The sequence below is a fragment of the Sturnira hondurensis genome, unplaced genomic scaffold (genome assembly GCF_014824575.4).
Source record: "Sturnira hondurensis isolate 20B ecotype Veracruz unplaced genomic scaffold, ASM1482457v3 Scaffold0013559, whole genome shotgun sequence".
NCBI classification, from domain to species: domain Eukaryota; kingdom Metazoa; phylum Chordata; class Mammalia; order Chiroptera; family Phyllostomidae; genus Sturnira; species Sturnira hondurensis.
In genome coordinates this window covers 3,687,370-3,703,222 of record NW_028086190.1, presented here as the reverse complement: position 1 = coordinate 3,703,222, position 15,853 = coordinate 3,687,370, and the positions used below count along the sequence as shown (strand labels likewise).

Genomic DNA, 15,853 nt, shown 5'->3' with positions numbered 1-15,853 from the left:
ATTCCAATCAACAGGCTTTGGGAAAGCCTTAGGGATTGCCCGATGATGGCAGTTAGTGATTTCTTTTGCCTGATTATATAATAAGTCAGTGAGATAGTCTCCAGGTGGTAATTCTAGAGACCTTCCAGGGTTTTTTGAATTAGAAGTTTTCATCCAATGCTGAACCTGGACTTCATGGGCAAGCCTGTGAAATAACTAATATAAGTCAGAGAAACTAGGTTAATAAGTTTAAATGACTATATTAAGTTTTTCAGCTGAACTGTGGGGATCCTCATTTACTATGTGGAAATCTTTGTATATTGATCACAGTTCAGGCTTATTTCAGAGAATATAAGATATTGGGACTTTAACCTTTTCGTCCTCAGAAGGGCTTCATTTTAAAGGGACTGAAGGCGGAGCCTGGTAGAAAGAAGCGGAGGGAGAGGAACATGAGACTTCAGAACGTTTTTAGTTTTTCTCTAATCATTAGTTTGCCTCAGTTAGTCTTAAAATTTTATTTTTCAACGAAGCAATATTAGATTCCTGGTAACATTTAATATTAGACTCCAGGTAACAGTAGGAAGCCTCAAAATCCTAGTCAAAATAGGCATTCCGTTGAGTTTTGCGAATTGCAGAGCTGTGATTGTCTAATTGGATTTTAAGAAAAGGAAGTTTGGTGATTTCAAAAGTTCCCCATAATGGTTATTGTTATTCTAAATTACTTTTGGTCACATTGGTCCATTTAGTTATAAATTCACATGAGGATGGACCACCTTTTTTAAACATAAAATTGTGTGGGGGATGGGATGGTGCACCCTCAAAGTGTTTAGATAATTGGAATCCTGATTTTCAAAGGCCTTTTCTTTAGAGCAAAGGCCCAAACAGCCTGCAGGCCAAATACAAGCACTATCCCAAAGGGAACAGCCTGATTTCAAAAGAATCAGCCAGAAGCTGAATAGCACGGTTCCAATGGAATAGGAATACTGTATGTAGTTCAGGTCCAAAAGGAGTCAGACCTAAGCGGAACAGTGATGTTCTAGGCCTAAGTACTAACCTAGTACTTACAAACAACGCCTTAAACCAGAAAAGAAGGAAGCCTTAAATTAGGTATCAAATGGAGCTGGGAGAGCTTTGAAACTCAAAGAGAGTGGAAGATTGGATCCAGGAGAAGGAGGATTGGTAAGGAAGCAGGAATGGTTTCTTGCTTACTGTTTCTGCAGATCAGGTGGGGTGTACGTGCTTCAGGCTATAGTTCTGTTGCTTGACTTGGACATCTCAGCTTCAGACTTCATACTGAGTTGCCACTGCTCTACACATCTCAATCTCAGGCAAGGCTGAAGAGGGCAGTGACTACCAGGGCATGTTCTTTACAAGGTGTTGGAAACTTGCATGGGGAGAGCAGAAATTGACTTAATTTATAGGCTTATCCTGGGCACATTCTCATTTATACCAGCATTCTTTTGGTCAAAGCAACTCATTTGGTCAAGCTCAACATCAATGAAACAAGGTCTATACTCATCCCATGAAGGTTGAGGAGGGAGTAAGCATTTGCTGAATAATAATCTAACATAATATGATATAAAAGTATAAAGCAATGAAAAAAGTATACCGTGGCAGTTATAAATGTTACAACATGTGGCTTTCTATATGGTCTGGCTTAATCCAGGAATAAAGTATCTAAGAAAAAATGGATTGTAAATTTCAGATTGTCCTTAGTAAATATTACATGAAAAGAAACCACTGGGACTTTCATAGCAGTTGAGTAGCATAAAAATTGAGCTTAGAATTTCTGGCAAACAGCTCAAGTTTGCTTACTGTTAAGGAAAGATTGCAGGTGGATGCATACCAAAAAGACATGATAAAAAAATCAGGCCTTGAAATATTCAAGACTTTGAAAGTCTTCTTATTTAAGACTTTCAGTTTTAAATGAATAAGGGGAGGGGGGGTTGTGTTCAGGTTTTTTCAAATGCAGCCAATTTTTTTAAAAACAAAAGTGTCAAAATATTTAATTTTTAGAATAATTAACCTTAAGTAATTCTTTATGTCCATAATTTAATTATATAGCCATTAATATATTGAGGGCCTACTTAAGTACATACAAACATAAAGAGAATAAATAAGAAGTTTCTAAACCTATGCAACACATTTTATAAAGAAGGGATGGTCAGAATGCAGTTTTGCTTCACACCACTTATATTTGCTCTCTGCTCTAGCACAAGACCATTCTTTCCGATCCTATTCTTGGATGTCAATGAGCAGATGTCTCAACCTCATATTATTCTCTTTTTTATTGACTTCCTGCAGATACAGGATAAAGCACTGTAATACAGCTGATGCCTACCTCTTTAGCCTATCTTTCCTATTGTTAGCCTTGTTTTTCTATCTTGGGATGGAATAATCAACAAGAGAAAACCCCAAGTGTGCTTTACCATTGAACACTTCGGAACCGTTATGCATAGCACTCCCTTTCTCTCCTTGTCAGTTCTTCTGGAAAAGACTAACTCATCTTCTAGAGAAGACTTTCATGACTAGATTAGAATATGATCTCCTATTTGAAGCCTTTGTAGAAGAGGAAAAAATTATTTTCCCTCCACTTTTCTAAATTTGTAACTGGCTCCCCTGTAGAAAAAGAGAAATTCACAAGATTGAAAAAAGCAAGTATATTAGCATATATATGGCATATAAATACACAAGGTCTATCTGAGGTCTACATGAGAATGATTTGTGCAACATTGGTGTAACCTGGCCACCAAGGAAAGTGGACTCAAATACCCATGCATGAACAATGAGCATGTACTTGTCAGTGAGTGTGGTAGACATCACTGAGTGAGCATGTGTACTGTGTGGCCATGGCATTCAAAATAACTGAGTGAGTAGAACAATGAATCTGCATCAAATTTTGTGTTAAATTGAATATTCCTCCACAAAAACTATTTGGATGATTCAGAAGGTCACAGGTATGGGCAGCTGGTGACTGGCAGCTTAACCATTACTATGCACCCACTCATGCATCGTGTCTTGTGCAGAGTGTTTGGCAAAACATCAAATCAACAAGATAACCCAGCCCCTCTACAGCCCAGATTTGGCACCCTGAAACTTCTGACTTTTCCCCAAACTAAAATCACCTTTGAAAAGGGTGAGATTTCAGACCATCTATAAGATTCAGGAAAATATAACGGACCTGATGATGGCAATTGGGAGGACTCTGTGAAGTCACAAGGTGCCTACTTTGAAGAGGACTGTGGTGGCATTTTCCTATGTATGGTGTTGCTTGTATCTTGTATCTTCTTCAATAAATGCCCCTTTTTCATATTACGTGGCTGGATAGACCTCATATATGGGAGATGCTCACTTGGAATAATAAATAACCCAAGGCTTGGAATTGGGGATTAAATTATATCTTCAGATGAAACAAAAGATGAAGGGATGAGGTGAATAGAGGAAGCTATTTGGAAGTTGACTAGGAAAAAATAGGCTAATAAAGAGTAAGGTTTATTATGTGATGTTAAATTAGTACCTTCTTTACTGATGATTAGTACCTTCTTTTGGTATCCTTCTCTTCCTGGTACAAGCTGGAGATACCCTTACAAATGGGGATTTACTTCATAAATGTAAATTACCCTTACAGAGGGTGAATTTCTATGTTTTCCATGCTTCCCCTTGTCTGCTGGTTCTAAAAATCATCTGCTCAAATTAATTCTTACACCAGAGAGGCATATTTTGGGGTGGCATATTCTGTTGTCCTACACTTTTTCTTTCCCTTTTTCTTTTGTGCCCTCAAAGTATTCTATATACATTTTACATATAAAATGCATTCTGTACATGTGCATGTGTGTAATCTTTTGGTTGCTGCTGTTATACTTAAGGTCATGCTTTCTTTGAGTTGCTATTATATATATATATGTAATAACTAGTGAAATAGAAGATTAAATGCAGGATTTTTAAGATGTCTTCTGGCCAAGATGGAGGTATAAGCAGATACCCTTTACCTCCTCATGCAACCAAAAGAAGGACAATAAATTTAAAAACAAAAAATAACCATAACTAACAGAAAATTGAACTGTATGGAAGTCTGACAACCAAGGAGTGTTAAAGAAGAAACATTCATCCAGACTGGTAAAAGAGGCAAAGACAGGCAGCCGGGGGCGGGGTGGGGAGAGGACTCACAGCAAGGTGGTGGCTGGCAGAGCGGGTGGTCCTGCATTTGCATGCAAATAAACCGGGAGAGATAACTGGGGAGTGAGACAGACCATACAACCCAGGGTTCCAGTGCAAGGAAATAAAGCCTCAAATCTCTGACTGAAAAAACCTGTGGGGATGGAGGTGGTAGGAGAAACTCCCAGCCTCACAGGAGAGTTTGTTGGAGAGACCCACAGGGTCATAAAATGTAAACAAGCCCAACCACCCGGAAATCAGCACAGAAGGTCCCAATTTGATTGTGGGTTACAGAGGAAGTGACTGAGGGCCACTGAGAGCTGAGTGGCAGCTGTACCCTCTCAGACCCCATCTCCATATACAGCACCAAAACACAGTGACATGGGTTGACCTGCCCTGTCGAATAGCTAAGGCTCAGCCCCTTACTACTTAACTGAGATAAAATATTATGGCCCAAATGAGAGGACAGATCAAAGCTCCAAAAATAGAACTAAACGACAAAGAGATAGCCAACCTATCAGATGCAGAGTTCAAAACACTCTGTTGCTTATGTCTTTTATCTTCTTCAGAATGTTCACAGAAATGGTTGAATATGGTCACAAAATGGAGGAAAAGGTAAAGGCTATGAAAAGTGAAATAAAGGAAATCGTACAGGGAACCAACAGTGAAGGGAAGGACACTGGGACTCAAATCAGTGGCTTGGAGCAGAAGGAAGCAAGAAACATTCAACCAGAACAGAATGAAGAAAAAAACCTATGGGGTTTTTCAAATGAATGAATTCAAAAAAATTAGGAGAGATTTAGGTACCTCTGGAACAACTTTAAATGTTCCAAATCCCAGTTATAAGAGTGTCAGAAGGACAAGAGGTAGAGCAAGAAATTGAAAACTTATTTGAAAAAATAATGAAGGAGAACTTCCCCATCTGGCCAAGGAAATAGACTTCCAGAAAGTCCAGGTAGCTCAGAGAATCCCCAAAAAGTTACACCCAAGGAAGCACACACCAAGGCACATAATAATTACATTACTTAAGGATAAAGAGGAGAAAATGTTAAAAGCAGCAAAAGAAAAGGCGACAGTTACCTTAAAAGGAGTTCCCATCAGACTATCAGCTGATTTCTAAATGAAACCTTGTAGGTGAGAAGGGGCTGTAAAGAAGTATTCAAAGTGATGAAAGGCAAAGACCTACATAAAAATTACTTTATCCAGCAAAGCTATTATTTAGAATGGAAGAGCAGATAAAGTGCTTCCTGGATAAAGTCAAGTTGAAGGAGTTCAACATCACCAAGCCCTTAGTATATGAAATGTTAAAGGAACTTACCTAATAAAAAGGAGATGATTAAAAATATGAACAGTAGAATAACAACAAACTCACAACTATCACCAACCAAACCTAAAACAACAAAAACAAAAACCAACTAAGCAAACAACTGGAATAGGAACAGAATCACAGAAATAGACATCACATGGAGGGTTATCAGTGGGGGTGGGGAAGGGGGAGAATGGGGGGAAAGTACAGGGAATAAGAAGCATAAATAATAAGGTACCAAACAGATGGGAAGGTTAAGAATAGTATGGGAAATGGAGAAGCTGAAGAAATAGGCATGACCCATGGACAAGAACTAAGGTGGGGGAATGTGGGTGAAGGGGGAGTGCAGTGCAGGGGAATAAAGGGGAAAAAGTGGAACAACTGTAATAGCATAATCAATAAAATATATTTTAAAAAACGTTAAACTTTACAAAACTCATTAAATGTGAAAATAATAAGATGTAATGAAACACTTGAATATGGAAAATAAATTATTTAAAATATTTAAAAGTGATGAGTGGAAGGAATACCGTAAAAGTAGTAAGAGGGTGATACTCTTGCCCCTAGCTATCTGGAAGAATTAGAGATAACATATTTAAGTTTCCCTTACCTACCATCATGAATGAGCAGAATTGAGGACCCTCGGTTAAATATATTTTATGTTTAAGGCAGAGAAGCTTAATTACTGAGTATAGTTTACAATGAAGAAAAAAACAAAAATAAAAATCCTAAAAACCTATCTATTCTCCTAGTCTTTTACCTCTTTTCCTAGAAGACGACACAGATGCTCCTCATAAGCTGAAAATATGAAGTCAAAAGTTCATTTAATACACCTAACGTAAACATTATGGCTTAGCCTAACCTACCATAAACATGCTTAGAATACAGTATCCAAAAGACACTGGCAACACAGTACACTGCAGAGTACCAGTTGTTTACCCTTGTGTTCTTGTGCCTGACTGGGGGCCTCTGCTCGCTGCTGCTGCCCAGCATCACAAGAGAATATCATACAACATATTGCTCATCCAGGAAAGATCAAAATCAAAGTTCAGTTTCTGTTGCATGCATACCTCTTCATCACGTTATTAAGTTGAAAAGTCAAGTCAAACCATCATTATAATTCATGAACATTATGTAATTTCATTGTCCCCTTAGAATAATTGTGGCTTGTGACAATAATGGCCTACTTCTTTTTCAAAGTTAACTGATGACATTGATTCATGGGTTGGGTTTCAACAAAGATAACGCTAAACACCATGGTTGTCTGAAGACTGAGATTCTCTCCTGTCCATCAGTAGCAGAAGTTACTTCTTACTCTTCCAACTCATCCTTTAGAAACGGGACTTCATTTTTCATTAGCTGAGGGTTACTTCTCAGAGAGAGTAGGTTCTAAGTGTAGTGGGCTGATCTGCTTTTATCTTGCCTAGGAAACAATGTTTAATTAACACAATTTTTTTTCATGGCAGGTCTTGCTGAATATTACATATATAACCCAATCTATTTATCTAAAGCAGTATTATGAGTTTTTATTTACAACTCTTCTGATACTGAATGTGTGAATTTTTTCTTCCAGTATTTCTCTAATTTTCTGAATATCAACTCAGTTTTCTACAGTTTAATTCAATTCAATTCTGACACAAACGTCAGAGTTAGCACAGAACCATGGTTCGGAGCTCAGTCCCACAAGACTGTCCCACTTCCGGTGTCAGTCGTTAAGTCCCTGGTCACCACCTGTATATCTGACCAACCAGCTAAAAATTGGTATTTCTGTAACCCCCCCTCTTTCTCAGGTTCCAATGATTTGCTTGAAAGGCTCACAGAATTTAAGGAAGCAGTTTACTTACTATTACTGGTTTACCCACAAGGGTAAAGGAGGCAACTTTACCCTAAGCGTAAAGAACAGCCAATGGAAGAGATGCACTGGGCAAGGCATGAGTGGGAGCGGCATGGAGCACCTTGTATTCACCAGCATGAAGCCCTCCAAAGTCAGTCATTTAGGAGTATTTATGGAGGCTTCATTACATGCTAGATGAAATTGTTGGCCATTGGTGATTGGACTCAATTTTTAGCCTCTTTCCCCTTCCCTGGAGGTCCTAAGTATGGGGCTGAAAATTCCAGAACTCCAATCAAATGGTTGGTTTCTAGGATAACTAGCCCCCATCCTAAAGAAATCAAGGCTGTTGGCATGTCAGTGGGAGGGATTTACCTCCAGTCTGTTGGGCTGTGAGGAGGGGCTCAACTGCAGTGGAGGAGGATCTGCTGCGCTGGGGCCAACCCAACAGAGCAGGGCTCACTTCACTGGGGGGCTCTGGTGCTCAGTGACTTTGCCCCTTGAGTGTGGCACTCATGGAGGTGTTCCAGTAGTGCTGTGATATGGTCTGAAGCTGATCACTGGGTGCACTGGCTCTGAGGCCTTGTAGGAGGTGCAGATAAACATCAGCTACCTCCTGTGCCCTGCCTGTGGGCCACCCAGCATGAGCTACAGAGCTACCTGCGGATGGTTGCTGCTTGTGCTAGGCTTGGAGATGCCCAGAAAAGGCCAAGCTGTGAACTGAGGCTGGCTGCCACTACTGCCAGGCCTGGGGCCACTTAGAAAGAGGTACGGGATGTGCCAAGGCCAAATACTACTTGTTTGGGGTTTGTGAACCTTTCAGAAATTTTAGGAAAGTTCACAGCATGAGCCAAGGTAGGCTATTTATATGTAAAAGCCACTGGAAGCAGCCTAGGTGGACCCAAAAGTTGTGTGTGTGAGGGGGTTTGGTATGGAAATCTCAGGTTATCATTAGGGTGGGGCAAACAGTGTGAGCCTGGTTGATGGCAACTTAGATATAGTGTCCCTTGTCCACTTCTGTGCAGGGAGGGCTCAGCAAAGGAACAGTGGCCTCTGCCAGAACTTCTGCCTAGAAGGAAGCTGCCCCTCCACCTGATACGCCAGAGCCAGACAACTCAGTTCCTTCCTGTATGTCCCTGGTGCCTTTCAAGCTTCTGCCCCACACTGGCACTCAGAGCGAGTGAGTCCCAGTAATTCTGTGCGGGGGTCTCTTAAGAGGAATGCCTGGACTTCAGCAATTCTTCCTTTCATTCAGCTACAGTCCTGCTGGTTTTCACAGCCAGAAGTTATAGGAACCTCTTTCCCTGGTGCTGGAACCCTGGATTGGGGGCTTCATATGGAGCTGTGACCCCTGGCTCCTCAGGGGAACCTCTGCAGCTGAGATACTCCTCCTGGTTTTTAACCACCACATGTGGGTGAGGGACCAGCACATTCTGAGTCTTTTCCCCTCCTCCTAGCCTTGATGTCACTTCTTCTTCACATCCTTAATTATAGGACTTTTGTTCAGGCAGGTTTCAGGCAGTTCTGAATGATAGTTGTTCTGTAGTTTAGTGGTAATTTTGATGTGGGAGGATGTAAGTACCACATTTACCACTATCTTGACCAGACTAATTTAGATTAATTTTTAATGTAATCCAAAAGAATTAAGAGAAAAGGAAAACCATAGAAGCTAGAACAAAATAAATTTAACCTATGAATAAGCAAAGCTAAAAGTTAAGAAAAAACAGTAGAGAGAGATGAAACTCTGAAAAGGAATGTAAGCCAGAATGAATTTTTATAGTAATATAAATGAAAGGAAAGCAAATACAATAACATTTAAAAAATAAATCTCCAGCCATGGCCAGTGCAGCTCGGTTGGGTGTCGCCCTGCAAACCTTAAAGATCACACGGTTTTGATTCCGAGTCAGAGCGCGTGCTAGGGTTGGGGACTCTGTCCCCAGTGGAGCACTTGCAGAAGGCAACCAAGTTGGTGTTTCTCTCTCACACTGATGTTTCTCTTCCTCTCCTTCTCCCTCCTTTTTCCTCTCTCTAAAATAAAAATAAAATAAATAAATAAATCTCCAGTAAGGTGACTTCCACCGTAGGAGAAAAATAGAAGTGTTTATTTCTAGCTACTCTTCTTTGTTCATTTTCCAAATCCCAAAATGCTTGCCAGGGAAAAGAATCAAGGACAGAGAGTTGATTTTTTTCTTTTCTTCATGCCTGGGCCTATCTACTTGAATATTCTTTATAAAATCCACAACTGTGAGAAATAAACTTTGTAGCAAACACCCACAAGTAAGCATGGTCAACCAGACCACCAGTGGGCCTTATACATACCCCAGGAGCATAAAGCAGCAACCAAATGTATTTTTAAATCAGTCTTCAGCCTTTATTTTAATGGAGTTATTTAGTTATTGTTAGCTCTCTTCATTCTTATTTTCTTCATATTTTTGAGAGTAAATATCATGCTTAGAACTATAGCAGATATTTAAATGATTAGAACAGATGAATTGTATTTGCATATTATTTTTATATTGCTGAAAGGGTATTGTAAATGAATTCAGCACCATGGTGTTAGGGGATTAGAAATGAAACTTGGGAACCAATATATTATTATCATGGTAAAGGTACATATTCCCCAGGCGGCAAATTCTACCTATTCTAGCTTTTATTATCCTTAGGATAGTGTTCTATTTATTTCATGAGTACAGAAGTGTTAATTGGATATGTCATGTTTCCAAGACAAAAGAAATGCCTAATTCACTCTAACAAACTTGTTAGTCACTGTTTATACCAAGAGGATTTCTACTCTACAGAGAATAATATTGTATTTTTCCTTTGTTGATAAATCAAAGTTTTACACTGACCTACAGCAGCCAAGCATACTTTGAAGCAAAAACATTTCACTCTAACACAGATATGTGTACTTTTAGATTTATATATTCTTTTCTGCCCCCTTTTTGTTCTTTGGGAAATATTATATCCCCAAAATAATTCCATAAGAAAACAGTAGTTAAATTTGTCACAGTAATTTATCTGATAACAAAAATATTATTTATAGGTTTTAATGTATTTAAACTGAAGTTTGATGATTTTTTAAAAGTTAATATGTTGCTTGTATGGTTTTGCTTGGTTGAAAAGCTTTCGAAGTCAATTTCTTGGTGGGTATAGGAATGATTTCTAGAAATAACTTTACTCATTACCACAGTCTTTATTTGTTATAAAGTCACCGTTTTTCTGGAAATGTGATTTTTATGGTTTACTTTGCCCAATTCATGCTCTTTTACATGAAAAAAGTGGGAGGCGTGATAGGGGATGTTACAGCTTCAGTCCACCCCAATTCTGTTACTGTTTGCTTTGTTCACCATCACTCTGATCCTCCTTGGCAGGAGGAAGATCCAGAGAACAAAACTAGTAGTGACCTGTGTAGATAAAAAAAAAAGCAGTGACTTCTGCTTTTAAGGCAAAGGGGGCATAGTCTATAAAAAAATGAAAATAGGAAGAAAAGTACAGCATTGTTAACCTGCAGATCTGTTGTGCCTTTGAAAATCTTACACTGCTAAAAAATGTGACTCTATGGAGATACATAATTATGTGACTGGAAATCTTAAAAAAGTCAACATTTATTTATTGGCCAAATGCTTGACAGTAAAATAAACTAGATTATTCATCATTGGGAAACCATAGAACCCATTTCCTTAAAGTGAAAGGACAGCGTTTTAGCAGTATGTGAGGTACCAGAATAAATCATTTACTCTCCACCAGAACAGCTCTTCAGAAGTGGTGAAGATGACGGGGTCAAGAAGAGAACTCCAGAGAAGAATGGGAAAGAAATGCTGGAGCAGACGTTACAGAAGGTAGTCTAATCTTTAAGATATTGAACTGAGCAAGTTAAATCTGAGTTTTAACATAAAGGATTATATTTTAAAATGTGGGTGCATGAACTTAAACCTTATGTGAATCCTTCATTTAAATTCATAATTCAAAATTATTGCCTTGCCAAAATGAGGTAAAAAAATCAATGTTAGTGAAATAAATGGGGAAATACTTGTGTTTCTGTTGACATAGATTAAAAATATTTTCAAAGATGAAATGAGAATGACAGCAATAGAAATTATACAAATTTGTAGTATGTGTTAGTTATAACAGCAGTTTCACTTTAAAATTGGACATATGAGACTGTTAGACTTTAGCAAGCATATGAATTTATAATATTTAAACTAAAAAATATGAGACAGTTTTAGCTTCAGCTAAATATGTTTATAATTATAATTTTAAACTTGAAAATATAATGACTCATTTTAGATGAAAATTTGTACCTGTATGATTTAATATAGTTATCTCTGTTTTAATAGAACCATTCAGGTAAATAAAACCCTGCAATTACTTTAGATCATGCCTATCATTAATAGTAAAATGTTTTTTAAAAATATGAGTATTTATATTTACAATTTTATACTTAATTTATACTGATGTGTATAAATGCGTTGTTACCAAGTTAAATTCAATAGGGTTGGTTGACCAGTTTTTTAAATTATTAAAAAGAAAATATTCTTTAAATGGATTTATTCCTATAACTCAATTTTATTTGGCTACACAATACTTAGATAAAGCTGAAATTGTACAAATATCCAAACCAAAATATAAATCTGGCTATTTACATTTTCTACATCTGTGAACTGACTTGATTTACAGCAGATGATAGGATTTCTTCTACTTCTAACATTTGCCACATGGTCCTGTAACAAAGGCTGTCACTCCATCATCACTGAATGACCATTATCAGGTTAACAGAATAATAGAGAACAAATGCGCACATTCATTTCTCTTAAGGTATCATGAGTAATTGAAATAATGTATACACTGCCAGCTAGAATGTCATACACTTTATTCTAGCTTACCATCTTTGTTTCAAAATGATATTTTTGATTGCCAGGTTTTATATCATTTTTATCTCTATGGATATGTAATACTAGCCTACTGTTTACTGCTTTGGGGTAGAAACTCTAAAGAAATTCATGATTTCATTCCAACTGCCATAAATGACCACTACCACAGTGGGTTCAGAAATCCATTTAACTCCTAGAAAGCCAACAGGAATTATTTTCATTGGACCATATGTCAAATTAACATCCTAATTTGTCACTTTTTGTATTAACTGAATGTAATTGTATGACTTTTTTTAGTCAAGTTACCTGTTTTAAGTGGATGTGTATTGTGGGCATCTCCCCAGAATGTGGTATCCTAGAATGCAAATTATTTCAAATGAAACATTGTAAGCCCAACAAACTCAGAAATATGGTTGTTTTGTTTGTCTTTGTTTTTCTTGTACCTCTACTTTTTCTTCTTAAAGACCTTCATATAGAAAATGCTGCTTCAGGGAGGGAACCTTAGCATAATCCCCTGATAGCGTATTCACTTCAGCACACGTGGATGAAGTCTGGTAGAGAGAGGGATCTGTGGAAATATCTACTCACTAACTGTCCCTCTGTCCCGTTGTTTCTGAGTTGCCCAGCAAGAATTTCTTTGCTGCTGTCTCCGTTGCCTGTGACTTACCTATTTACCCTTTGAAATTCCAGGCTTCTTCCCTCCTTTCTCCTTTGTCCAAAATGACATGTATACCTCATTTAGCCTCACTGTCTTTGCAAATTTCATGCTTATGTGAAGTCCCCATGCACACATATTAAAATTTGATTTTCTCCTGTTAACCTATGTCTGTTCATTTGGTTATTAGCCCAGGTAGAAGCACTTAGAAGATGGGAGGAAAATTGCCCCCACAATCTATATGAAACTTACTCAGAATGGGTTTCAAGGATTGTAACAACATGAAAACAATATTTGCGCATAGTAGATTATTTTTAAATAATATATCAACATAAACACTGTTATGGAATGAACTGTGTGCCCTACATTCTTATGTCAAAATCCTGATTCCTAATGTCTCAGGATGTGACTGAATTAGGAGATGGGGGTCTTTATGAGTTAAGTCAAAAGGAGGTATTTAGGGTTTAAACTGTCCAGTCTAGGTACTCCTAGAAAAGCACATCCTACACACATTTCATAAGTCACATGTTTTGTTTGATTTGCAAGGAGCTCTCTTTTTGTTGAATTTAACACATTTTCAGTACTGGAGGAAAAGTATGGACTTAAATCGATTTACAGTATGCAGAACAATGTCTTTAACAAATCCCTGGACTCCCATTCTCAAAATATATATTCAAATTTTCCTTTCTATTTCTGGAGATTTAAAATCAGTTGAACACCAGTTTTTGGGAGTGCACCTTGAATAACACTTTAATGTGTTCTACAGACTTTCCCCTTCAAAGTCTTTGGAAGAAGCTCCTCTGTTTTGTTATTTGTCCTCCATTTTAAACATAAATGCAAATAAATTTGGCCAGCTCTTGTGATTAAACATTGATTTACATTAGGGAGTCAGCATGCTTTAAAAATAACACACTTTAACACATTGATATGTAAAGTTTATGAGTTGTGCCCAAACTTAAATGGATTTTAACGAAAAGAAAAAAAATATGTTGCCAATATTCAAAATTGCAATCCTAAATTTAAGACCTTTATTTGTTACATTTTTGGTAACATGTTATATTTTAATCAAAAGTACAAAGTTGATTTAAGAGCTAGTTCAACAATATTTAATACAAGTAATTGTATTTTAACTCAAGTAATTTCATTAAATAACTGTTAGGAAGAATAATAAGAGAGATTGATGTGGACCCTGGCTTGTGGGGTCTGAGACATTGTGGATGAGATACAAGAAATTCACACGGACTAGCGAGTCCTGTGAAGGAAAAGGGACAGCGAGGCTTCTCTCTCAAGAGGAGAGCACCCCGACCCTTGCCTTAACAGAATTATATAGCTTTTCTGGGCACGTGACATGATGGTCCTCATTTACTATTCACAGGTTTGCCTTAGGTGGTTACCTTTTACAGAAAGCAAAGGAGAGGATGCCACTAATCACATCACAGAAGAAGGATATTTGCAAGTGCAAGGGGAAAAGTGGTTGAACTGGTTACACTCATCCTTGGAAGGTTTAGCATAGATTTTAGGAAGTTACTTTAAGCATTTCTGACTCAATTCAGGGTGAAGGAGTTTTAGCAAAAGCAAGTCTCATAGCAGTCTAGGTACAGTGCAGGCCTGATTCCCCAAGGGAGAACCTATCCGTCCTGTCTGGGCCCATGCCATGCACAACAGTATCCTGTAGAGATGATAATGGTGATGATGATAAATTGTAGAATGTACTGTCTGCTGGGAATTGTGGTATATGATTATATGTAATACTTATAACCTGCATGATGAATGTTACTATTTCCATTTCACAGATGAAGAAACTAAAGGTAAAATAGTTTAAATATTTTACCAGGTAAAGCAACCACAGGTGGAAGTGATCCCCAACTGGACTCTAAATTAAATTAACTAGACTACACTGCTTTTTATTATTTTTATACTACTGTAACCGAGAAGATAGGGGCCCATTCACATAGCACCTTTGTGTATGACCTAACTATTAATGCTAGAAGAAACAGGTTTTTTTTAAAGATTTTATCTATTTCTCTTTAGAGGGGAAGGGAAGGAGAGAGGGAGAGAAATATCAATGTATGGTTGCCCCTTGTGCGTCCCCTGCTGAGAACTGGCCTGCAACCCAGGCATGTGCCCTGACTGGGAATCGAACCGAGATTGTGTGGTTCTTAGGCCCACACTCAATCCACTGGGCTACACCAGCCAGGGCAAGAAACAAGTTTTTATTTATGATATTCCAGCCTTGGGGGTGCTGAGAGCACTTATGCTCAGAGCCCTGTTCTTCTACAAGACCCAGCACTTCCCTTACTCCCCAAAAGGCTATAAGCCAAAAGCCACCAAATTTCTCCATACCCTTATTTGTGCTTATGCTGGCTGTGTAAACAGTCTTGCAGCGACTCTCTCCTTCAGGATCTGGGGCATGTTATTGTCATCCTCCATGTAATAGTCCAGGAAAGCATGTGCCATGTTACACTGGATCATGAAGGAGTCTAGGAAAGTCACAAATCCTGAGAGAGTATGTCCCAAGTCCCAAGAGTTTAGGTAGAGTCTGGGTCTGTGAAGCAACAGGTAAGAGTCTTGCAAGGCAGGGTCCTTGATGGCTTCTACGTCAGCTCAAGTGGGCACAATCAGAACAGCAGTATGTTTTCTTCCTTACTTCACCAGGCCCCATCACGGGATGCTGACTACAGACTACATAGGGGCTTGCTTACTTCTCCCTTCTCACTGCGGACCAACTTCACTACCAATTGCCTAACTGCTACATCACGACTCTCCTTCTTCACTACTGGGAACATGGCTCTCTTCAAACCACGTGGCAGCTCCCTCATGGCTGCCCGCCCTTAGTTTTAAATGCTGACCTAGGGCTTCCTACATGACGTCCCATGTAGCTTTTCCCACAGTGAGCTACATTTGCCAGTTCCCCTCTAATGTTCTACCTTGTCTTGGCTGCCATCTTTCATCAGGGCAAGCACGCAGGGGTCTCCACTGGCTACCTCAGGAGTCAGGATACAGTCTGAAAGTTATGTACACACCTTTTGCCCTGAGGCAGTACACAGCTATTAGCT

At 38.5% G+C, this 15,853-nt stretch overlaps 1 protein-coding gene across 1 annotated transcript in view; it reads left to right on the top strand.

Moving 5' to 3' along the window:
* CNTLN (centlein) overlaps window positions 1-15,853 on the top strand; it is a 289,299-nt gene that overhangs the window by 180,804 nt on the left and 92,642 nt on the right. Inside the window, exon 14 of the mRNA XM_037061920.1 lies at window positions 11,019-11,110. Within this exon, the coding sequence (XP_036917815.1) occupies window positions 11,019-11,110 (92 nt within the window). The remainder of the gene's footprint in view (window positions 1-11,018; window positions 11,111-15,853) is intronic.